Source organism: Poecile atricapillus, chromosome Z, assembly GCF_030490865.1.
Source record: "Poecile atricapillus isolate bPoeAtr1 chromosome Z, bPoeAtr1.hap1, whole genome shotgun sequence".
NCBI classification, from domain to species: Eukaryota; Metazoa; Chordata; class Aves; order Passeriformes; family Paridae; genus Poecile; species Poecile atricapillus.
The window spans coordinates 133409204-133435076 of NC_081289.1; the positions used below are offsets into that span (position 1 = coordinate 133409204).

General features: G+C 38.4%; 1 protein-coding gene across 1 annotated transcript in view; it reads right to left on the reverse strand.

The window, feature by feature from the left end:
- OSMR (oncostatin M receptor) overlaps positions 1 to 12012 on the reverse strand; it is a 37070-nt gene extending 25058 nt beyond the window's left edge. Inside the window, exons 1-4 of the mRNA XM_058864338.1 lie at positions 11814 to 12012; positions 11315 to 11553; positions 5933 to 6029; positions 1492 to 1655 (exon numbers count right to left, since the gene is read on the reverse strand). Of these exons, the coding sequence (XP_058720321.1) occupies positions 1492 to 1655; positions 5933 to 6029; positions 11315 to 11338 (285 nt within the window). The 5' untranslated portion in view covers positions 11339 to 11553; positions 11814 to 12012. The remainder of the gene's footprint in view (positions 1 to 1491; positions 1656 to 5932; positions 6030 to 11314; positions 11554 to 11813) is intronic.
- Positions 12013 to 25873: the final 13861 nt, after the last annotated feature.

A 25873-nucleotide genomic window follows, 5' to 3' on the forward strand; every position in this document is an offset into this window, starting at 1 on the left:
TCAAGAAGTAATGCAGGCTGTTCATTCTTTGGTATGAGCAGACTCACAGTTTCCTTATTCGTACACTTACTTCAGAAAAACACAGAAGCAAATATATTCCTGTATGGTAATGACATCCAAAGTAACTTGTCGTGTTTATTATGAACAACAGAACAGACTGCATCCCTGGATTTGAAACACTTTTAATTTCCTCCAACAAGTTAATAAGAATTCATTGAAGGACACTTCAAAAAACCCAAAACTTAATTGTATGTAGCTATATGTTCCTTGTTACTGACTTTAGGTGTTGGAATCTGAAATAAAAGCCTTTCTGAGTCCCTCACACAGAGAAAAGAACTAAAATATATTAAACTACATAGACATTAAATAAGAGTGTAAGTTTAAGTTTTAAGCAAGTAAAAATACAGTTTAAATGAATTAAGAGTCTGTGTTAGCTAGTGAAAAGTCCTAAGGCCTAGTTTAAAGTTTAGTAATGATACCCTTGACAGATTCAACTTAGTTCCAGACCTAATGAAAACATAGCTTGCATTCTTAGAACAGATAGGATTATTCACGTAAACAGATAATACTCTACATGTAGGATTTAGGTAAGGACTGGCACAGCTTTTGCATGTTAGAACTAAGCTGAGAGTGGTGTAGAAAGAATGTTTTAGAATCGTGTTTTTAGCTGATTGGATGATTTACAAATTTAATCCCCTGTACTAAGAAGAGGCGCACAAACACATACACACATACAGGAAGAGGAAGAACAGCAGCACCGTTAAATTACTAGAAGAAGAGCTACTGCAACTGCTTCTGCTGCTGCTGCCCAGATCATCTGGACTTTCCAAGCAGCTGCTGCTGCCCAGACCTCCGGGACCTTATGCCAAAAGCTTTTAGCATGGGCTTTAATATTCTCAACTCTTTACCTTTGAGATGCATCCATACAATAAACACCTTTATAGCAACCAACAGCTGCTCTTTTCTCCCTGAGACCCAGAGACCCCCATGAACAACTCAACATTCAGGGTTAGATCTACTCATTGGGATAAAAATCCTATCCAGAGTATCAAAGAGGTAAAAATCTTCAGAACTGTGTAGAGCTCATTTGCAGTGAGCTCCTCAAAATCAGAGACAAAACACCACCAGCTAGGGTGGTCAAAGTAAGTTGTGATTTTTAACAGTGTCTATCTTATATTATTCATCACTGACTTCAGAAAAATAAGACTTAGTCCGTTTTATGTACTTTCTGACAAATAGCAACCCTAAATGAGTTAGTGCAGTTTTTCAGTTTTACTAAGTCTTAAATTTTCTTTGGAGACTGTTCCTATACAGAAGTTGCAAACAGAAAAGCACTCAGAACAGACCTAATTTGGGTGATCTGCTCTTCAGAAAATGCTGCTGGTTTAGATGCTAAGGGAAACTATCAGGACAGAGTCCCTGCAAAAAAGACATCACTACATCTTCCATCATTGTCAATGACTAATACACTTCTTTTCTAAGTACACTTACTGTCCACACCGTTGTAGCTTCATCGAGTCGACGGACTTGTATCTCAAAAGATATTGCCAGCTCAGCATCATGTGCTGACTTGACAACATCCCATTCCACCAGCAGCCGCTGAAGATCCAAATCCTTGGAAACATTAAGGTATGTTACTGGAAACACATTGGATTCTAGGAGCACAAAAAGGGCACAAAAATATTACTGTCTAGCTAAGTTACAAAGCAGTTCTGAAAAAACAGTGATTAGAAGTAAGATAGGTCCCACAACAGATGACTCTGAAGGAAAAAGCAAAAGTGATGAGGTTCCTGAATCTATTCAATAGCTCCCCACCATGATATTTGGTATGCTGTTTAATTTCTTTATGCTTTCAATTTACTAGCTGTTTTATTGGAATACAAATCCATTCCTTCATAATCTTCTGGAGGGGAACAACATAATGTATTAAGAGGGACCAAATCCCAAAAATCTCAAACCCCAGCAAGCCTTCACATCATTAGGACAGAAACTCTGGGCTCAGTTTTAATCTCTGACTTAATCCAAACTAAATGAGTTAATGCAAAACCAATATTTGAACAGAATAGGTTAAGGGTTTCCCTGCAATAGCTAGCTTAGATGATAGTCTAGTATTAAGCACATTCCTAGTTGCTCTACACAGAGCTTAGGTCATGGCTGTAGATTCTTCTACTGCATCTAGTTCTTATGGCACTTGCATAATTCTCCTGGTCTGGATTTAATTCCAGATCACAACATGATAAATTAAAGTTTAAAAGTCAGACTGAAGTCCCTTTCGTTGTTGAGATATAAAAGGCCCTGAAAGACTGTTCTGCTGTAAACTAGAAACAACCGTGTAAGTGGTTCCTCTTTTAGATGATTCTTTTATGACCCCTCCCTAAAAACCCTAACTGTTGGAAGACATGAAATATAGCACTCACAGATTTGTCATTTCTCTACTTCCTGAAAATTAAACAAACAAACTTTAATCCCCTAAATTTGACCTAGTTGTTAATGAAGCCAGGGAGCTGAAACATCCAAGTAACTAGGCTTTTTCTTTTGCCACAGGTGCTTTCCAATGTGCTTCTGCTTGTTACAAGATCAGAATATTCATACTAACCAAGACACAGGAAAAAAAGTCACCAAAATAGCTGTACCTTTTAATAAAACAGAACTCATTCTGTGCATTCCTGCCACATTACAGCCAGAGTCATCAGGGACACGATGGTCTGAGTGACCTCAGCAGCCCCCTCTCACAAAACTGTCACTTCCACTCCAGTCTCCCAGATACACTTCACCCACTGAACTACCTGAGATTTTCACCATGTATCACTAGCAGAAACACAAGCATTCAGGAGATTTAGACTGCAAATATACATTTTGGTAGATGCTTCTGGTAGCCATCACATATCCAAATAATTCTGCAATTTATCATGCAGTATCTGCATTACCCTAACCTCTGTGCAGCAGTTTTCAGACACAGGGACTTTTACATTAGAAGAAGGGAATGAAAGGCTTAGGAGAAGCAGCAGTTATAACAATGTTTGGTCAATCAAAGGAAGCAAAGAAAACTTTATAAGCATATTTGTTAATTATGAGAATACAGACACAACTATGTTGTTTATATTAGTCCAGAGTATAATTGAAGAACAAATGGAGAAAAGGATGTATTTTACCATTAGTACAAAGTTATTAAAAACTGCTGGAAGAAAGGATTCTGTTTTAGAAAATCATCCAAAAAAAAACTCTGTTGGGATATTTTTAATCTATTCCATTATCAAGACTACTAGAAGTCAGATCAAAATGAAAACCATATGCTTTCCATCTAGAGGAAGCTACTGGTACAGGCATCTTCAGATAAGCTTGAAGAAATCAAGTTTCACTGTTCAAAAACATGGTCTCAGAACAAGGACTATGGCAACTTCAAGTGTTTTCGAGAAAGAAATATATGCAACACACCTTCTATAAAGTTTCAAAGTCTACCAGGAAATGATTAACATGTAAATTACATGAAAACAGAATTGACAACCTTAGTGTCTCTGCAAGGTAAGTGCAAAATGTTCCACATGCAAAAATAAATTTTCCTTATTGGCTATGGTAATGACACGATCCTCAAAAAGTGTATCTGCTGCTTCACAGCTGCTTTTGAAAAACAATGGGCATCAGTTTTATACTGCCATAACAAAACCCAGTAGTATGACAATTACTTTTCTGAAACTAAATAAACAAAGTGGAAGGCTTGGGGGTAAATTTCACTGAATGATGATGGAGCATCAATTTTAGGTTTTACCGGAAAATAGAAATATTATTAGCTTCACTGCCAACAACTGACTAGGCAAGGAGCCAGAACAACCAAAACAACATAGTGATTCATAAAATTAACCGTGGAAGTGGAGTATTATTTTATTTTGGGAAGATAGGACAAAACACACTTCATTTTCCCACATTTTACAGACTTTCACCATCAAAACAAGCTACACACTGTTAAAATCCCACTTATGCTAACAGATTAACTGTAATGTTGTTAATCTCCAGAATGCAATCTCAGCTGATCATTTTCTGGTCAACATTACTTGCACATTCATCATCCATTTACCTAAAGCACCGTGTAGCAAATCCCTTGGGGAATCTCATTTCACATACACAAGCTGATCTAGAACTCTGGGCCATGCCATTATTGTTTTTTCTACTTGCACTACTGAAGCAACAGAGGAAGAGAGGAACTGGGAGAAGGAAAGGGCCCCGCTAGTCTCCCAATGAAATTCAATGGCACAAAATGAGAGTCCAGGGAAAGGAAACAAATACACCTGAAAAAAAAAGCCAGCCAGTTGGCAGAAGCCCCTTTCTTTTGCAGGGTGCACCATTAAAAGACATTTCTGCATATCTTCTGTACTTTTCTATCCTCTTTCTGCTCTTTCTTTTAGCAGATTCAAATTGCAGATGTCACTATTATGCCTATTGATGATGAGCTTACATCTCCTCTCTGCTTCTGTTTTTATTTTTTGTCCAAATGAAAATATCATCCCTTTTCTCACCATAAAGAATATTTCCACCTGCCACACTTAATTAGTTTGATTAAAAAAACGGCAAACGTGTAATTAGCTCCTGGTTTTTCTCCATCTGTACTAGTGTCCATCTACTATCTCTCTTCAGCTACATGACATATCACTTCACACCTCACACTCTTTTGTTTTCCACAGACTCTGGCATAAGACAGTCTAGATCATCAGTCAGTGCTTATACACAGTACTAAAAAAGAGAAGAAACAATATAGTTAAGGATATATCCAAAATTTTGATAACCAACAAGTTACAATGTAGGTATTAAAGAATTTTATGGCACAATTTTAACATGTGAAAATATTTACAGCATAGACAGTTACAATATTCTCTCCTAGCAAAATTAAGCGATCAAGGCATCTTAAGACTTGTTTTAGCATGCAAGCTAACACAAGACCATGTGAATAGTTATGATTAACAACACAGACTAATTTTATTCCTGAAAAATTGCATGTGAAAACAAGTGACCAAGTTACTGTAATGCAGTAACTGTTTGGACTTGCCTGCATTACAAAGTTTTGCCATTCTAGGAGCCCTAGTAATAAGTCTCAAGACTGAGACTTGGGTGAGTGGTGTGCAAACGCTGAATTTCAATGCTGAAGAGAGACAAAATGTCTGAAATAAATATATTACCCCTTCAGTATGATAATAAATGTATTTTAAAAAACCCAAACAAGTATCTTCCTTCTTCACCAAATTAAAAAAAGGCAAGAAAAGTCTAGTCTCCATAAGGCAGACTAGAGCCTGGTAAGGTCTACCTTCTTAGCGGTAGTCAGAGAAAGGTCATGTAAAAATTTTCTTTTTCTTTTTAATGGAGACATACCCAAATGCTATTGCTAGCAGCAAGTACACAAGAATTATTTTTACCTTAAAATACACAGTCTTCTGAAAAGTTATCATTGATATTCAACTTTTCCCCCTTCAAATATACACATTTTAGTATTTGTATTGGATAAATATGTGAGATGTAAAAAATAAAAATCTGGTCTTGGAATCTTGTGGCAGAATGAGAAAAGAGCCAACAGAAATGCTAAAGTTTTCAGAGATGAGACAAAAAAAAAAAAGAAAGGAAAGAAGGAAAAAACCATAAAAGTTTTCAAAAAGGAAACAAATTATTTGAAGATGACAGTACAGATCATAGGAGAAAGAGGAGGAGAAAATAAATAAATACACTTTGGATACACATCATTGCAAGTTGTTGATTCAACAGGCAATTTTGTTGGGGGTCACAAAAGGTAATAATGAAATTTGCTCCATCATCTTAGCAAAGTGAATAATTTGATTAAATGTGTGATATATTGCTTAATCAGAGACTTACAAATCAGAAAGATGAAAGCTTCAGTTGTTGTAGATTGCTTCTACATATAAATAAAAAAATCAAACATTCTGACAATTACCTTGCTGTGAGTATGTAGTGTAGCACGTCCTTAGGGGAAGCAGTAGTGCCAGAATCATGAAGTGATTCATCATTAGTCCACCTTTTCCTGCAAAAGGCTTAATAGCAAAGAAAACATTTTTATTTGTTTGTTTCTTTCAGGAGAAATGCAGCATGCCAAACAATAGTCCAGATAATATTACTATATTTAAGAATTAATAAATAAAAATCCAATCATACAGACTCCAGGAAGCTTAAGAGAAATTCAGGAAGAATGCACAAAAAAAGATAAGTAATGAAAAAAGTAAACCTCTTGTTTGTAGGACCTAGTTACAGCAAAGCAGCACTGTAGTCAAAAAGTTCAGTTGAGTCTAAACAAATCACACAGTATCTTTAATGATTTATATCCACTTATTTCAAATAAATATTGAAGTACAAGTTTGTCCTAATATCTTCTGGCTTTCTCCCTGCACAAGTAAGAAGATATCCATCCTAACAAGGGGAAAAGAGTATTAAAAGTGCAGAACACCTTGTGATTCCTCTCCACCTACAGCCTGACTGATGAATTCAGCAGACTCCTTTGTCAGCACCCAGGACACTATACATGGAGGGCTTCAGTTAGACTGGAACACACATATCAAATCTTAGCAAGTTCCATTCCCAGATGGACTGTCAGCTCAAGAACCACAGAGCTCTATCTCGCATTCCATTTACAGCTTTGACACTCACACTCTGACAGGGTGAAACTCTAACCTGCACAGCCCAATTCTGAAGGACTGATTGTATGTTAGATCTCAGAAGACATGGATCACCTGCAAATTCCCCCATGCAGGAGGCAGAGCTTAAACATCAGGCTGCAGTATGGTTAAAGCTCTCAGACACAGAGGGTACAAGGAGTACAAACAACAGGAACAGGATAATGGATACAGCTATCTTTAACGCAAAACTTGTACCTTTTACATTTCTGAAGCTTTGCAGAATACTGATAGTCTTCTATCACTACTTCCGTAACAGACGTTGCTTAGCAGAAGATAACCAAAATGACCTGTCCCCAGTAAAGCCAAGAACAGAAAATCTACAGAGCTCACAAGGGCCAGCAATTCACTATGGAATTTATTTCTAGCAGAAAACTCCTGATTTAATACTTCAGAACTCCAGAACCTTAAGTTTAACAAGTTTAATTCGATTTAATAGTTTTGAGAATCTCTGAATTCCTCAGAAGGATAAAAGGAAAGACTTCAAACTTTTTTTTTAAAATATGCTTCTAGAGCTCTGCCACTCTACTGCAGAGTAGCCTCGCTTGCAGCATTGCAACCCAGGGCTCAATGCACACAAGTAACCTTGCTGCAGTGTGCCCAAACTTCTCCTTGTGAGCTCAAATGCTACACATGGAGGACCCCATATTTACCAGGTGACTGTTGCCATGCCTAATGCATAAGCTTCTGCAATCTTTCCTGCCACTAACAAATAGCCTCAGAAGTATTTATACAACACTAAGATCACCACGTATGAAGAATCTAAATATTTTTGTGAAGCTAGGCCTAATTCGCATGCAACTATTAGACTATTCCAAAAACTGATTTAAGGAAATCTTTTTTTCCTAGATTTTCTAAGGGTTTTTAAGCACCTAAAAGGGAAAATAATTTTTTATGTATTGTCTGGAATAAACAAGACAATATAGAGAAGAGAATGGTAAGTAAATGACACAAAAAAAAAAAACTTTTCCAAGGCAGATCATGTTAAAACTTCCAGTAACTCCATCAGCAAATTATTGTTTTTTGAATTGTATGAAAATATATTAAGATTCAAAGCCAAATCTTACAAACTCTTCCCCCCCCCCACCCCTAGAAAAAATGTGAAACTAAATCTGCTTTCAAAGTCAAAGGACTGAACTCTCTGCTCCAAGACAGTTTAACACAAGGGTGGTCAGTTAGGTTCAGCAGCATATCTCCTGACTTAATTATATCAGCATGATGAAAACCTGGTCCTGAAAGACTCCTAATTTTGCAAATATCTTTGGGGTTGGAAGCACAGACTTTCCTCATTGGTTATGAATCATTTAAATCCAACATTAAAAACAGTGGGAAGGAACTGTGGAATACTGACATATTAGACTATTTGTTTAAGTTACTTCCTATTTGGAAAAAAATCCCTAATTTTTTTATGCTCTTAAGAACCATTCTCAACTATTGTTATGAAACCAATGTCTAATTTAACTATCTAGCTCCAGTCATTTACACTACCAGTTCACTAATGTCATAGCCTAGATCACTTTTATTGATGAAAAAGTCTTATGCTGCTAAAGAACAGTATCTCTCAAAATAAATTACCAAAATAAAATAATACCAAATAAAATATTACCAAAATAAAATCATATTTTGGATAGTGACAATGGTTTTCACTGTCTGGTATGTTAGTAATCTAGTTTAATACATGCACAATTGTAGGCAACAAACCGTTTTCATGAGAAAAGTCCTAGAATTCTCTAACAAAAGAGAATATGAAGTAATTTTAAATAATTCAGGAAAAACTAGTTGAGAAAAAATAAATACGGTCCTTAATATATTAGTAATATTTTGAACTAAATCCTCTTTATTCAGAAACATCTGCCTATGACTAACAAATTAATCACACATAATAATTGCCACCAATGAACGTCAAGCACTTATACTGTATTATCAATAATTAAGTACTTTTATAAAATCATAATTTATAAGTCTGTGTCTTAGCTACAGTTTTACAAAATACATTACCAATTTAATTAAAAAAAGAAAAAAGGCAAAACCAGCAAAATTATAGTAGATTAACATCCTTGACGAAAGTGAAAAATAGAACAACAAAGGGAATGAAGACATGTAGCCAGAAAAGGGGAGATACTGAGTAGCAAGTTGAAGTCCATCTGGCACAAAATGATCCGTCAGAACTACAGATGTCAGCTGAATAATAAATCTTTCATTTTTAGTGTACATTCTTATACCCCAAATTCTCTGGGGGAAATAAAGCAGACTTGCTTGGTTTTATCAGCCTACAGGCTAAAACACTAGTTGTGGGGTTTTTTTAAAACATAAAGTCATAGTCTACTTATAATTGTCTTGTTGGAAAAATGTAACCTGGGATGTGACAAAACAGATACAAAGGGATTCAGGACTCCTCTGCCTAACTTGAAATTAATCAGCACTTAAATAGAATAGAACTATTTTGGAGACATGACAGGAACTGAAATAATATTCAGCAGCAACAGGAATTGTTCAGATTAAACACAATTGAAGAGGAGTCATTCAAGAAGTGGAGACAGCATAGGAGCAAATTACCTTTGAGGAAATTTTCTTAAGTCTGTGAATATTTTAAATAAATATCTCCAGACAGAGTATTTCTCCTTCAGAGCTAAAAGCAGGTTTACATGATCCCCGAAGTCCTGTCCAAGCCAAAGTTTTGTGATGCCATGGATGAAATGAAAAAGAAAGTCTCATTATTTACCTAGTAAATGCACCAAAGATTAACATTTCATCAAACCCCATTTCAAAGTCACTGAAATACCAAAATTCAGTTGGGAGTTGGAGCTAAACAGTGCACACACTGTTGCAGCACCTGGAACACCTGTCTGTGTAAGAAAAGGAAGCTCCTGCTATGAACATCTAGTCAAAGCTTACTGCAGAGTTAATCTGTTTTGTAGCAATCTTCCTAAAGGCACATATTTCAAATCTTACTTAATACAACTTTGTTTTCTCAGTACCCTTTGCTTTGCTTATTTAAAACAGCTGCCAAGCACAAGCCAAATCCTTAAATGAACCTGAGCATGTACACAGGCTGAGAAAAGAAATTTTTCCAGTTCCAGAATACTTAATCTATTTAATGGAGAGTATTAGTTATGTATAACAACACTTAAACACCATGGACTGAACAAATTTTTCTAAACCAGATATGGAAGAGGACTGTCAATGAGGCAAATCAAGTAGCAATACATAACACTGTTCAACCTGTGTTGTTATTCTACTTCTGAGGGAAGCAAACTGAAGATCAGAATCACAATCCAAGTTTCTACCACACAACACAAGATTGATAACATAAGTGACATCTTAGTGCAAAAAATCTAATAAACTCTATCTACAGCCTACAAAGGGGCATCCCTAAAGAGTTAGCAGAGCACAGGTACACTACTGATCCTCCTGATGTGCTTTTTTTGTCTCTTAAATAGAGATAACTAGGTAACTGTCAAAAGGAGCTGGAAGTCCCTAGAAATCAGAGCTGCATGTCAAAGACTTTTGTACAAAGTCAATGATTCATACAAAGGCTACAATATACAGTGTCTCTGCTCTTGTGATTTCTGCAGTTCCCAATAGACCCTTTCCCAAACCAACAGTGCAGAGCTGACACACAACTGAGGCAGTTTTCTTGAAACAGGGAGGAGTGTCAAACCGTCAGGAACCTATGGAGTGTTGGTAAAGTCGTATCTATTAAACAGATCCCAGCTAAATAGATCCCTTCTATAAACAAACATCACACTTTATATAGAAAATAAAGAATTTTATTGCCAACAGTCCTGAATACTAGAAAGAAAACTAATATCTGAGATACCACATTCTTAAGTGGATGAATCTTTCCTGTAGTCCTTGTACTTGCTTTTTTTCCCCAAGCAATTTTAAAGGTGGTTGCAATTACACTTAGTACACAAAATACATCTGTATATAAGACACTGAAAACTCCTAATAAGCCTTTGTAATTTAATGGCTGAGCAACAAGTTTAAAAGGCTGCATAAGAAAGAAACAGAAAGTAATTTCTATAATTAAGGCCTGATACAGATGTAATAATTTGACCGCTGAGGGGTAGCTTTATCTCTTGAGTAAAAAAACAGGAAGCTCTTTGATGCATGCTGTTGCTTTTCTAAAAAGCTCTGCCAAAATACAAAAACATGTACTTCATGGTCCCACAATGACAAGAATCCAAAGAAAAAAGCAGTTGAAATAGGGGAAAAATGAAATCTAAAACTTAATGAACTTGGTAAAACTATTCCTGTCCCACCAGAAAACAAATGTCAGCAATTGCAGAGAAGCAATTTTTCCAGCATTATCTACCTGTAACTCTGCTAGGATCTATAAGGTTTGCCCTGCTGGAGTTTGGTCCAGGCATGGAAAATTTAGATTAAAGGAGAGGCAAAAAGGTTATGCCAAAATAATAGCCAAATTCCAAAAAATTCAGGAACCACAGTGGAACTCAGGTTTTCTTGTTTATGAAAATGGCCTTGAGATCCAGCAATGGATTTCAGCTGCTCAAAAGAAAGTGGGAGCAACAGGTTTTCTCTGCGAATTGATGCCAGGTTTAAGGGTCTGGGATCGTATTTCTGAGCAAGTCAACACCTTCTTGAAGCAGTGGGCACACGAGATGTTGAAACCAAACCCTAATCACCTCTGGCAGGTGCAGCATCCTCATCCCACGAGGCACGTCATCTAGGTAATTTTTGCTCAAGTCAAATCAGCAGCTTTTATGCTGTAGTTAAGCCATAGCACCCTGAAAGCAGAGGAGACTAGACGGTCATGAAGCGCCTCAAATTATCGGTATGCGATGATGCTGTCTGGTTTCCGGAGGACCGAGATGCGGTCCGAGGCGCCGCTCCAGCCTTTCCGCACCGCCGTACCGAGGGGTGCCTGCAAAACACGGGAGAACGGGCGAGCAAAGGGTGGAGAGGGTATTAGAAGTGCCAAAATTCAAAGTAAAAACTACACAGCGCGCTTCAAACCGAGCGCCGCAGCGGAGAGGTGGGTGTTCCTCAGCGGGACAGGCAGAGCTCCCCTCAGCGAGGCTGAACGGGACGCTCGCGGAGGACGGAGAGGAGAAGTGGGGGGGAGAGGGGGGGGTGGTTCACTGAGGGAACGGGGGCTGCCGTGGCAGGGAGACACCGACTCACCTGCAGCCGCCGGGAGCTCCCGCACGGCCGGGGTTAGCCGGATCCCCGCACGCCGGGACGCGCCGGCCCCCCGGTCAGTGCCGGGAAGCAGCTCGGCCGCCCCACCCCGGGCAGGGCGGTGCCTCCTCCCACCTCGAGGAGGAGGGTGAGCCGCTTCTCGGGACTTTCCCCCCGACTCCGGGAAGCGTCGCCCGTTCCCTTGGCTGCGCTGGCAAGGGCAGAACGCGGGCCGCCCCGTCCTCGAGGCGCCTCAGGGCTGCAGGGTCCGGGGTGGGCCGAGCAGGGACAGGGGAACGGGCAGCGGCAGCCCGAGAGGGCCGTGAGGGGCAGAGAATGGACACGTTCCTGCGTACTCAGTTCCCAGCGGGCAGGAGTGATGTCCCCAAGCCGCCTTAATCTCTGGCGCCGCGGCCCCAGGGTGCCTTTGTCTCCGGGAGCAGGGACGGTCGCTCTGGCCGCCAAGGCGGACGTGGTGAGGAGGTGCCCGCGGCGCGGCTCGGGGCCCGGCCGTAACCAGCGCAGTGCGACATTACCGCAGGCAGCTGTCTGAGGAAATCCCTCAAAGAAACACCGTCAAGTAAGGCTAAGGCTCACAAAGCAAACTCTTCACTCCCGAAAAAATCACATAAAACACAAAGGGGGACCAGGAGTTGACCATGTTTCTGTTGTGGGTTCCCATATGACAGGCCTCGTTCAGAGAGGTACAGATTGCCAAAATGCATTTTGTATGACTTTTCTTTCTGATGTAGCCATGCGAAAGTTTTGTTTAAATTTGTTGCTCATCCCTTCCAGGACATTCATGGTGAAGGTTTTTCCAGTTTGTAGCACTTCTGCATAAAAAAGGTTTTGTGTCTCTCTCTTTCTTTTTTTTTTTTTTTTTTTTTTTTTTTTTTTTAGGTTAAACATAATATACCTATTAAGAAACTTTTCCTTGCTTTCTTCTGAACTGTCTTAAATTCTTGAAGCTTGATTGTTTTTCATCAGGGGGATGTGATCTGCAAAGTTTTCAGCCTTATAGGCTATCTTATTTTTAAACCTTATGATATATAGTTTGCCATTTTTTTGTACTAGTATAGCATTGCCAACATTCTTGTGCTTCACTTCAGTACCTTGATCCTTCTCTTCCAAACTGCTATCTAGCCAGTTGTTCCCTGCCTCATTTTATTTCAGAGATGTCTCATACTTCCCTCTGCCAAGTAACATCCTGTTCCTTAGTCAGGCGTTCCATTTTCTTATGATGCTTTTGCTGTTCTGTCAAGCAAATGACTTCTAGTCAAAGGATAGTTTTATTCTTCAGAACTGTGTTCTGAGTAATTGCATCTATTTCTTCCACAGAGTTCCTGTGCATGTTTTGTGAGTCATGTAAATGGAACTTTTCACAGACGGTCACTCATTTTTCATTGCCTGCATGTGGTCTGGAGGCACCACAGCTGGACATTTATTGTTGTTTCAGAATTCAGAGCAGTCCACATATGAAAGGTCATCTAACTGCTAAGTTTTACTGAAAATGCAAATCACAGATGTCTGCAGTCAGATGTCAAAATTTTAGCTTTTCTTTTTTCTTATGTTTGTTAACAAGTCTCTGTAATATGCTAGTAAGTTATTTCTTCTAATGTTTCCAGACAGTATAATTAGTAAAGCTCTCTGGAAATTTATCAATTGCATATTTGAAAGTAGATTTTGAATTATATGCGATACATAATATTTGGGGTAGAAGCCCTTTGCACATGCTATATTAAAGATAATAACTCATTTTTGTGCTTTGAGCATTCTTATCTGTGTTTGAAAATATTTATTATTTTAATAGTGGTTTTAAATAATTATATTATTAAATTATTATTATTATTAATTATTATTATTAAATAATAATTATTTTAATACCTTTTAAAATCTATCAATGTATTTAAAATTTTCTGAATCATTTCAATCCTGCTGTGGCTCTCTATTGCCTCTTTGTTTGGGTAGCAGCAACAGTCTCTGATGTTACTTTTACTAATTCACATGATCCATAAGTTCCAGAATGAACATGTATTAGCTTATCCTTTGAATGCTTGCTTATGAACATACGAATTCACGCCTATTTAGAAATAATGTTCAAGGTACTAATTAGAACCAAAAAGACCCTAAAGAGTTATTGAATAACGTCTATGAGGAATTTCATGCCTGGTCAGAAAGTATTTCAAAAAGGAAGTTGTCACGTTCATGATACTTGGTCTGGAAAAACTGAAATACAAAAAGAACAAAGGTAAATCCACAAAACAGCCTGGAAGCTCAATGTGTCAAGTTTAGAATTAGAGAATTTAAAATCCCAAATCAGGTACCAAATTTCTCTATATACACCAGGTTATAGCAATGTAGTTTGGAAAGACCTAGAGGGCATCCCATCCAACCTGGCACCCTCTGTGTCATAAGAAGAGCTCTGAGTTTCACCCCACTTTTCTGGGTATTTTGATGCCTGTGTATTCATGTATCCAAAGCCCATCTCTGACCCAACACCTGCAGGACCTTGATCCAGACTGCTGTGAAAATCTGCCATCTGTCGAGAGTTTTGAAAGTAGAGCTGTGGACATGACATTGTTGATGTTCAAGGATTTCAGAGGGAAAGTGCCAGCATGAAAAGGTATAAAATAAAGGTAAAGATAACCTGGGGGAGCCTGGTCAAGCTTGACAGTCTAGCTGGGGACTAGCTGAGCCCTTGTGTTGTGTTTTAAGTGTTGATGTAACTGCAAGTTAGAAATGCTGGCATTCCTCTCCAGAGAACTGTGGGAAGTGACCCTTACCCTTTTGACTCATGCCTTCCTACTCAGCAAAGACTTCTTGAGTAGCTTAACATGAGTGGCAAGTATAGTAATGCTTGGTCTAGCAGCTCATTAAACTCTAGCTAGCTCCTGTCTGTTAGCCAGTAACTAACTACTTTATTTTCAATTATGTGTATTCTTCTTGCTGAGTCTCTGTGCCTGGCTAAAATACCTGAACAAACTGACCAAGGGACAAATGCACTCAAATCCTTAACCAAACTAAGGGTAGCTTTTACAGGCTCGGAACAACCGAGGGCATAACCAGCAGAAAAACTTCTGTAGTTCCAGTCTGTTCTATAAAAATACACAGGGGAACAGAGTGACAGAGGTGAGCATTGATGCATATGAGCTTGGGTCACTGATCATGTAAATAGCACATGAATAGCAGGTAGCTTTTCTGGGACTCATTTATCAAAGAACAAAGAAAGTTGTGGGTGCAAGGAATCTCACGCATACCCTTCCCATTGTATGTAGTTTGACTACAAGCCAACCACTTTATTTCAGAAATAATGTCAACCTAAAGAAGCATTTTTCAAGATGTCTCTGCTAAGCAGCTGGTTGCTGCTTAGGGAGATCTCCCCTTGAGCAAGGACATCTCTTGAGGTTGCTCTTCAAAGCAGAGAGACCTCCCACCAAAAGCAGATTCTCAGTAGCTGAGAGATAACATGCATAATCTGGTATTATAGTGTGCATAGAGTTTTGTATTGGTAGCTTTGATTTTTGTATTGGCAGCTTTGAATCATTGCTATATCCTTTGTGCAGTAATACAGTGAACCTTGTCACTGAATTTTGTTGTTAAAAATGCAACTTGTACAATATATTTCAATAAACTCCCTTTTGCTGATGCTTTTGGTGGTAGTTCTTTATTTTCCATATTTTAGTGTCAGCTGTTCCTAAAATAAAATATTTCCTCTTTTATATGTTTGTAGCTTTTTGGCATCAAAAAGTAATTTTTCTCTGTTGAGGTCTGTGTTACACAATGTTCTTGTAATGCTACATAACTCACTTGCATAATTTACAAAACCTACCACCGATGTTGGTATATTAATTATTTCTGCCCATTACACAATGCAGTAAATCTGCCCCTTATGAGTAATAAAAAGGTAATTTTCTTATTTTTCCATCCTTCAGGAAGAAAGTAAGCCATTGGAACAATGCTATCTATGTAAACAGGACCATTTCAAAGGAAAACAAAAAAAATCTGCAAACGTATGGTACCAAACACAATTCCCTTTGTCAGGCACTGAATCAAAGACTTGAAACAAGAAAAATGGGGTAGTTTAATGTTCCTCATTAACCAATGTAATGAAGGACTTTATTGGGTTGTTTCAAGTAAAGCAGAGATGTTTGTGTTTCAAGAGTTTCTGATTCCAGTCAGTTAGTGATCATATACATGAGCTTCTGCAGTTTACTAGAGGTGTTGATTCTCTTATTAACATCTAGTAATTTGTATGAAAAATCTGAAGTTCTTTTGGTTACAAATTAATATTCAAAATAGTGAATATTAAGTCATCTTTAGCCCCAAAGCAGGATGAATCCCACCCACTTCCCGATTCTCAAGTTTTTTTCCTAAAATCTCCCATTCCCAGAAATTCCACAACCTCTAGCTAGGACCTCACTACCCTTAGTGGTCAAAAGTTCTTTTTTTTAAAAAGGCTTAGTAGGTCTTTATACCCACTGCTCTCTGCCTTCAAACTGATAGAGACCAAGCTATTATTTCCTGTGTTGCAGCAGCCTTTGAAGCATTGAAGATTAATAATATAATTTTATATAATTATATAATTTATAATTTATATAATTATAACATTTATATGATATATAATATAATTAATAATATAATAATGAGGACCCCCTCAGGCCTTTCTAGGTTAAACAAACTCAGTTCTTTCCATGATTTACAGCATGTTGATTGTGTTCATTGCCATTCACACATCTCTTGAGTCCAGTTTCAAAGAAGAATTGAATACAACAGTCCTTTTAAGGAGCCTTATTAACACTATATTTACTCAAAGGTGACACTTCTGTTCCTACCTGTCCCTATGTTTGCTGTTTCCTCAGAAGCAGAACATTGTTTATTTAAGATCTACCTGTGATGTTCTGTAAGTCACAGATCATTTTTATCTTGCCAGCTCTATTCTTTTGTTGTTTAATTATTCTGCTTAACACTACAACATTGCTCTTTCCCTTTTGACACACCATTACTTTAACTTGTCAAGATGCTTTTGAATCTTAATCCTGCTTGCTGTTATGATTGTGATCCCTCATATCTTCATGTCATTTGAAAATCCTGGGCATCTTCTGTTGTATCAGACAGATTTTTAGCTGTGTACAGCCCAGACAGATGTTTTTAACTCCACTATTGTTTGTTTTAGCTGCAAGCCACTGCTTATTGCTTTCTGCCTGCAGAGTGGCAACTTCCAAAACCAAAGTAAAGCAAACCACTGCTTTCCATAAACAGTATTCCTCATACACGATTTAAATCCTACCCAGGAACAATCTCTGTTTAGTCAGAAGTTGCAGAAATACTCTACACAGTGAAAGAGTTCAGAGAAAAGTTCTTGAGTGAACTGCACTGAACTGAGCAACTTCAGATGTACATTTTAGTGCATCCAGAATGCTAAGAGGTTTTCATAAATAATCATAGAGTTTCTCTGGGAGTAAGTTTGGTCATCCCACAGCTGCAGAGATGTTGAAACTGTACAACCATGTTGTATTGGGATAGTACTCTTTATTTCTCAATAGGGGGTCTCAGCTTGGAGTCAATCTAGGGTTCCTCAGTGCCAATCTGAATTATCTCACAAAATGTATGAAGTAGAAATGGTCTAACTGTCTGCACTTGATTCGCAGGTGTACCCTGGGTGCCCTACACAAATAAGGTTCGAGCTTTCTGAGCGCATTTCCATTGTGGTTGTGGTAGGTCACTGTAAAGGACAAAGCCTGATCTTGTATCAAATTGCAGTTTGTTGTACACAAACTTGTGTGGTTGCAGCAACCTCCTCCAGGGTCTCTCCTCCAGGTGAGAGGAGAGAGCTCCTAGTCCCTCCTCTTTGATCAAGTAATAATTGTAGTTCCTGACAAGAGATAGTGCAGGTGTTATATATGTATTATCTGATACAATCTTAACTAATAAGTAAGAGGTGTAGATTTTTTCTAAAGAATTAAAATCACAGTAGCATAAATAAGTTATGGGGTTAATGAAGAAGAAACGATCAATTATTTGCCTTTAACTAATAATTGCCCAACAATCCCTATTGTAAACAGTTGCTATTTAAATAAATAAAAAGCAGTGAAAAGTACCAAAATTAGAATTAATAAGTAACTTCAAGTGTCTATATATATATATGGTTATATGTGCTAAATTATTTCAGGTCTGCTTTTTTCACAAAGTCTGGTTTCAAGGTGAACATATGAAGCTCACTTATTCTGTAATCCTCTGTATTTTATTTTCTCCAAATATCAAGTGAAAGGTCTGCAGCTTCATTATGCTGAAATATTTAAACCCAGCTCAAAAACTAAAAAAAGAATTCACTATAATATTTTTTTGTCTGTGGTCCTTCATCCACAATGTCATATAAGCCAAATTTATGTGCATCAATTTAATATCAATCTCTAATATTTTCCCCACCTAACTTACTTGGAAACTAAAGCTACCAAAATTTTCTAGTGTTAGAAATGCAGTTGGGTCCAGCAGTGCAAGGTAATAGATTCATTGCTAACTAATAACAACTTACATTTAGCACCTCCCAAGAATCTTTAGAAGTCCCAGGTTCTTCTCAGAGTAAATAAATTGCATACTAATGATGTCCCAGAACTCTTCTGTCCCATTGCATTGGATGAGACACAAGTAGTCTGCCTCTCCAGGTCACATGCTTCGGTGTCTTTCTGAAGAGTGACAGCTCTTAATGAAGCACAGTGGCTATACCCATTTACACTGCTGTTAAATCTGTGCCTTTAGGCATTCCATGGGGTTGTTCCAAGCATGTATTTGAACTTCTTCCAACTGAAGAAGGAATTGAATCCTTCTCTTTACTTTCAGGTTGAGCACTCTGATCTGAAGGCTGTTATAAAAGGGCTGTGTGCCTTAGCATTTTAAGAGTGGGCCTCAACATCTTCCTGTGAAGAGCATGCAACATGCAATAGTCATACTCTGAGAATGAGCTTCCTGAGAACCCCCACACCTAGTTTTTGACCCCAACAGTATTTTTGCAGGCTGCATGCTCCTCACACTGCAGCAATTCTGTACGTATGAAGTCTAGTTTATCAAGAACTTGAGTGTAGAGATGCAAAGTGCATTCAGACTTTCAGATTAATAGTTAGCTAGATGGATTCCAGAAGGGAAATTACCTTCTGTTTAAAAGCCTCAATATGTAATTGTGTGGTTTCCTGGCTCATCAGAAACAGATTAAGCTCAAAAACACACACTCTCTGGGTCCCAAACTTGAGACAATTCAGTGTTAATGTCAGATTTTTCTCTGGAGAAACTCTCTGCTACCATCTTGTGGTAGTTAAGAGGAGGAGACATAAAAAACAAACATTCTCTGTTCCTATGGGAGTCAAGGGTTAAAATTCATTCCGTATTTGGACCAATAAAACATGGAGAGTGTGATGTAACATTTCAGGAGAGAAGAGTAAACAGCACGGTATGGTAGAACAAAGTAGCATAGTATTTCTCTCTTTGTGATCAGAATATTATTTATAGCATGACCTTTCTTGTTACATTAGACAGCACTTATTCAGGACATATATACAGTACTTACCTGTGTCCAGATAAAACTGCTATATTTGAGTGGATAATGGAGCTGGGCATCTTCAGAAGGAGGAGAAGGAAGTTCCCTGTAGATTTTTGCTTTGCTGTGGAACCACACACTGTTGTAAGAACAGATCTGCCTGGTATCCAATGGAAAAATCATATCAGTATGCAAAGAGTAGTGCTTTCAGATGCAAATCCAGCATTCCAGTTGGAGATAACAGCCAGCAGGAGATGGCAGGAAGACACTTGTCTTCAAAAGTCCCTCTGGTGGCACAGGACTATCCCAAAACCATTCCTGAGTTCTGGGACACAGCTATCCACTGACAAGGTCTGATGGAGTACAGCCAGCAACTGAGACTGGGGCAAAAGACTCCACAGGGTGAGTGTAGGAAGTAAGGCTTGCTACAAAAAATATGGTTGTTTCCATAGATGCTCCACTTTCCCAAATTAATACTGTGCTATTCTAACTCATAAGGCAATTATTTGCTTTACAGACAGTTTCAGGATACACCCCCTGTAGATCATATGTAAAAATCAGAATTAGTAGCTTGAATGGGCAACTAGACTTCTTAGCTAGTTATTTAAAATGAGCGTAGAGACTTGCAATCAAGCATTGGAGATGGTGGGACAGCTCTAAACAAGTCTCTGGGTTTCCATTAAACTACTAGAAACTGCAAAGTCACTTGGACAGAAGTTTAAGGAAACAAACAGGCCTGCAAGAAACAATTGGCATAGAAAATTTTAGTCCTGCTGAGTTTTTGAACTGAACAAATGACTGACAGTAGCATCTTGAAATGGTTTTGTTACCTTTATATGCCTGTTTGTCAATAAAATTAATAAATAAAATTAATTGGAAAAGGATTTTGTAAGCCCATTGGTGATGCAAATGGAAAAAAAGAAAGTTTGTTTTGTTCCATGTATTGGCTTTGAATTGTTGCATTCAGCATTCTTATTCATGAAAGTCTTGTTCATTGGAGAGTCTGTGGAAAGTGGAATCAAGCTCCAAAAGACAAGGTAGGGTTTCTCAGATGTAACTTGTTACATCTGTTCAACACTGTTGGGATAAGTCAGCAACAATCAAGATCTTTTCTTTATACATTGTTGAACCATCTTGGATGAAAAACCTGCTGTATTTACTGGAAAAATGAAAAGAGCTGGGTGTTATGTGGATGTACCAGAAGTAGAAATTCAAATTCCCACCACTGATAATTTATGAGTTACCTTTTTTCCCTTTCCCCAGAATGCAGAGTCAGGCTTAGGATGTGTGAAATTTAAAGAAATTAGAGGGCAGAAATTGGAGAGAAGAAATCTTGTAATTTTAAGTACATTTGTGTCATGTACTGTATCTTCAATAAGCTGAGATGCTTAGATTTAAATTATACACCATGAATAATCTTATTACTTGTTTAAACTTGACTGTGTATGTAAGAAATGAGTAGGTAATTAAGCAATTAGAAATTAATCATATATTCACAATAGAAGAAGATATAGTGTGAATGCACAATGATTGTATAGAAGGCTGGATATATTATTAAAAGAAAATTGCAGCTTTGGTTCCTCGGATGCTTAGGCTCAGTGGTTTGATGAAATTTAGTGCAGTGTTTCCTTATCTGCCACACTGAGTAGAAGAGTCTGTGGTGAGGCCAATGTTGTGTTGTATTGTGTTGCACAGTGCACTTAGGCGAGGGTGAGGAAGTCTGTCTTGTGAAGGCATTAGAAGCACATCCTGGATTAGTGGACTGAGAGCACAAAGCAATCATTCCTAAGTGTGGGATGGCAGGAGTTGGGAACGCTGTGGCTCATAGTGCCAGTTAATGACCATTAAGTAGGGAGGAGGCAGACTCGGCAAAGAGCTGCCCAAAGAATATGTCATTAGAGCTGCTCATGGGCACGCCCTCGTGTTGTCCATGCATCGGGGGCATTCGGACAGCAGCTATTCCAGCCCTAAAGTGGAATCAGCAAGCCTCTGCTAGAGACAGAGGTCGTGGTGTAACCGGAGCCAGCAGCTGAGCACCGCGCAGCTGCTCACCCACCCCTCCTCCCAGTGGAATGGGAGGGAGAACCAAAAGTAAAACTTGTAGGTTGAGGTAAAGAAAGTTTAGTTCTTGAAATATAAATGGAAACATTAAAAGTAATATATATGAATGATAGTAAATAAAAATGGGAAGAAACAAAACTCAAGGAAAACCAATTGATGTGCAATAGTTACTCACCCCCTATTGAGCAATGCCAGACAGAGTCCTTGCAGCCTGGTCAGTCCTGCTTCCAGGTAATTCCTCAGTTTATATACTGGGGATGGTGCTCTATGGTGTGGAATATCCCTCTGACCAGTTCAGGTTACCTGTTCTGGCCATGCTCCCTCCCAGCTTTTTTTGTGTACCTCTTCACTGGCAGAGCATGAGACACAAAAAAGTCATTGAATTAAGAGAAACAAGGGTTGGCAGAAATCAAAATGTTAGTGTGTTATCAACATGATTCTCATACTGAATCCAAAACACAGCACTGTACCAGCTACAGAGGAGAAATTAACTGTATCCCAGACAAAACCAGAACAAAAATTTTCTTCACACTGCTTCCCTGAAAAAAAGAATTGCTAGCCAGTGGCTTTTCTGGTGAAAAAAGGAGTGTTTAGGTAGGGTGTAGGTGCACTTGTGCTACTTAGCAGTATGATGGTTTTTTTCTCTGATGACGTAGGAATACAGGTTCTCAGATCACATCTTTTTCTAGAAAGGTAGCTTTTCTGATTTAGCTATAAAGCCTTTAGAGATGAGAAACACAAGCTGCAAAATACCACCATAATACTAGGGTGTTTTACCCATGGAAGTACTCCGCTGTGTACTCAATATTTAAATACTTCTTGATTGATACACGTTGTTCCGTGGCAGTGGATTCCAGAGGGAAACGTCCTCCAGACAAGGCTAGATGGCGCAGTAGGCCAATGCATTGAAGTTTTTCAGACGTTTTAAGGTCTGCAAATTCCTGTAAACTTCCACAGCCTCATATATTTATTGACATACTGATGCATTGATTAATGTCAAAGAATCTCATTACCTTCTGTGGCTTTTCTGAGTCATTATTTTTCATACTCATCCAAGTAAAAGTCCACATAGAAGAAGCTTCCAAGGTACTTTCTGGACTGAACAACATAAATACTTTTCTTATTTTTTGTACCTTGCCTTCCAAGCAGAAGTGTAGTTGAGGGCAGAGTCTGGCTGCTTCTAATTTGGGAAAATTAAAGTTTATTTCATTCTTACTGCCCTCTTGAGTACCGCAGTAGTGTGTTTATAGATGCTTTGTATACCAATAAACCACTGTCTCCAAATAACTTACCAAACATTAAAGAAATCTTCAGTGTCAGCTGTTTCCTCTATGGAAAAGGAAATGTTTTTGAAAATACATTATTAGTGTGCCCTCAGTACTTCTTCTGTCTACCATGAAAAAGAAAGCTGAATCTAGTAGTGAAAAATTTCTGTTTTGCTTAGAAAACCTCAGGAGAACTACCCGGACAGTTTTGTGAAGCTAGTTAGTAAGCATTAAGTGGAATATTTTTTGGTTGCCAAATTAGGTTGTAGCAAGCTGGCAGTTTCTCAGATAGAGAATATTGTTTACATAAGAAGTTCAAGATAATTGTCTATCTCATGCATTGTTATTTGCAGAAGATAACTAAGTCATGATTGGTGAGTTATTTATATTATTTAGAAAAGGTCAGGAAAAGAGTTATTGACATTTGAGCAGCAGTATGTGACATTTTAAGTAACTCCTATTATCAACAAGGTTGGGGGTAACAGTCAAATGGTTAAAGTACCGAGCATTTAGCATCTGCTCCCGTGAGGTGTCAAGAGCCTTTGCAAGGCACTGAGTGCACTCAAATTACATTAAACTAATGAGGGAACTCACTTCCTTAGAGGAGATTCTCAGCCACTGTCAGGATGAAGCTATTATCATGCAGCAGTAATGGATAGTAGGAAAAAGCCATTTCCTTCTTTAATTTTTTTTTTATTACTTTTTATTTTTAATTTTTTTTGTGTGTATGTAGCTTTCGACTCCTGAAATGGCTTGTGGAAGTTAAAAATGCTCTGTAAGCTGAGTGTCTGCAAGCAAAGTACCTTCTGTCTGATCCTCTCTGAGAAGCACAAAAGCTGAAGACAATGGAGGGAAATTGAAGAGAGCAATAGGCCATGAAAACATTGATGTGGTAAATTTAAGTCCTTCCCTGCAATCTGTTGCCATAGCATACTGCAGCTCCAGACATCTCTGCAGTGGGGCCACTCCTTTGTGTGCGGACACGTTGGTGGGAGCTCTCTGCTGCCAGCCTTTGCCCTGAGATAGAAATGCAGTTGCTCAACAACCTAACTGCACAAATCCCAGGAATCACAACACACCGCTCATCAGCATTCACAGCTCATATTCCTGACTTGTTCCAGGATAATCTGCTTGTCCTGTCATGGGGCTGAGGAAAGTGCTGGGTTAGATCCACTTTGTGAGGGTTTCTACCCTTAAAATAGCAAGCACTGTGCCAGCTGCTTGTGGTATTTTCAATTGCTACAACACTGATTTTGGAAGGTTCAGGCCAGAAGGAAAGTAACTGCTGTATTCCACAGGAAAGTGACAGCAACTAAGAGAAATCTGTGAAGATTTAAAGAAGTGTGAATCAAGGTGATGCTGCTTTAGAACAAATACCTCCTACTTAAGTAGGAGCATTTTTATTGAGGCAGTGTCCATACACTTCATACATATAATCATGAGAGATACGTGCAGAACTCTGCAAAGGAAATACTCTGGAGTTCGTGTGACACCCTAGTGAAAGAGACAGAAATAGGTGTTTAAATTACTGAAGAAACTCTCTCCTGAAGCCTCCATCTCTTTTATGCCAGGTCCTACATAAATATTGGACAAAGTAAATTCCAAATAATTGAGGACATTTGAAATAGAAGACAGATGATGATTATATACAGAGAGGGAAGCACAGAGAAATAATATTTTTTTTATGTAGTGAGTAGTGATAGCTGGATTATATGATACTCCAGCTACATTGAAATTTAACAACATTATATTATCTAGTGTGAAGTTGCTCTGGGGAAGCAAACAGACTTCATTAATTTCTCAAGCTATTGAAGCGTGGGGTCCATTCTTAGTCTATGCCCTGTCACCAGGGGTGGAACAAGCTGCTGAGTATTCTCAGCTCCTTTCTGTGGAAGAAAATAAACCAGCAATGGTTTCTGAAGCTGGCATGGTGAGATAATGCTAGAACCCAGCTTAGCCCCAAACCACAGGCAGAATTGTGGGTCTTCTAGGGAGCTACTGTCATCTTTTTAGGACAATGGTCTTGCTCTACTCATGTCTTGGAGGGATATGATGAGTGTCTTATGATTCCTAGCCCTCTGGTTTAAGGGTCAGCAAAGGTGTCTCTGCTTGGATTAGTCCATGAAAGGCCTTGAAAGACAGGAAAGGAAGTCAGAGATGTTGTGCTGAAAGAAAGATAACCAGTCAAAATGAAAGGTAAAGATAAAATGCTGGCAATAATATACTGAATAGATATGAGCAGGTCAATCTGGAAAAGGCCAGGGAGGAAAGTTCCTTAGGCGCTGACATGAGACACGTGAGTCTTTTTAGAGGAGTTTTAGCTAGTTATATAAATACCAGAGCCTAAGCTGTAGAAATATAATGTGGAAATGATGCTCAGAATTTAGATCTAACCTGCCAGTAAAGATATAGGAGAGTGTAGTCAATGATAATTCCTGAGTTATTGACTTGAGAGACTAAGTGTTGGCTCTTACCTCAGAAAAGGAGAGTGGGGGTCATGTAGTAGATTTATGAGAAGGTTAAGTGTGCCATCAATTTTCCAGAAAATAGTTTAAGATTGGAAAAAAATTATGACTAATGTGGAGAAGTAAATATCAATAAAAAGAACTGGATAAACTATGTCTGGGCATCTTCTGCTGAATGGGCCATACAGCAAGCTTGTTTTTACAGATTGGGTAAATGGGCCTTAGTTTATTTTGTATCTATGCTAGGAATTGTTTTTCATATTGTGTGGTACATGGTAACATCAAGGCTACACCTGGGAACTTGTGGTTTCTGAGAGTTTTCTACTGTGGTTTATAACTCAAAACTTACCTTGAAACCCCATGGACATCATTGAAACACCAAGACTTACTCACTGATGACACAATCATGTATCATTACCTTTTTTCACTTCCCCTCAACATCTTTGTCCTCTTTGCTATGCTGTGTCATTTTCTGATCAATTAGACCGATCTGTTGTGTGTCATTACTCATCTGCTGCTTCACTGTCAACTTCTGTCCCAGGCACTGAGTTACCAGTGCTAGTTACCAGTTGAAAACTTTACATGTTAAAAGTTTGTTCTTATTTTTAGCAGTCATGGAGAAGAAATTAAGAATTCCCCTCAAATTAATGAAAATTCCTTTTTACTCCTTTGCAAGTGATGGGTTTCATAGGAAATTTTTTTTTTTTTTGCTTACTCACACCTTTGAGTCATTATTCAAGAATA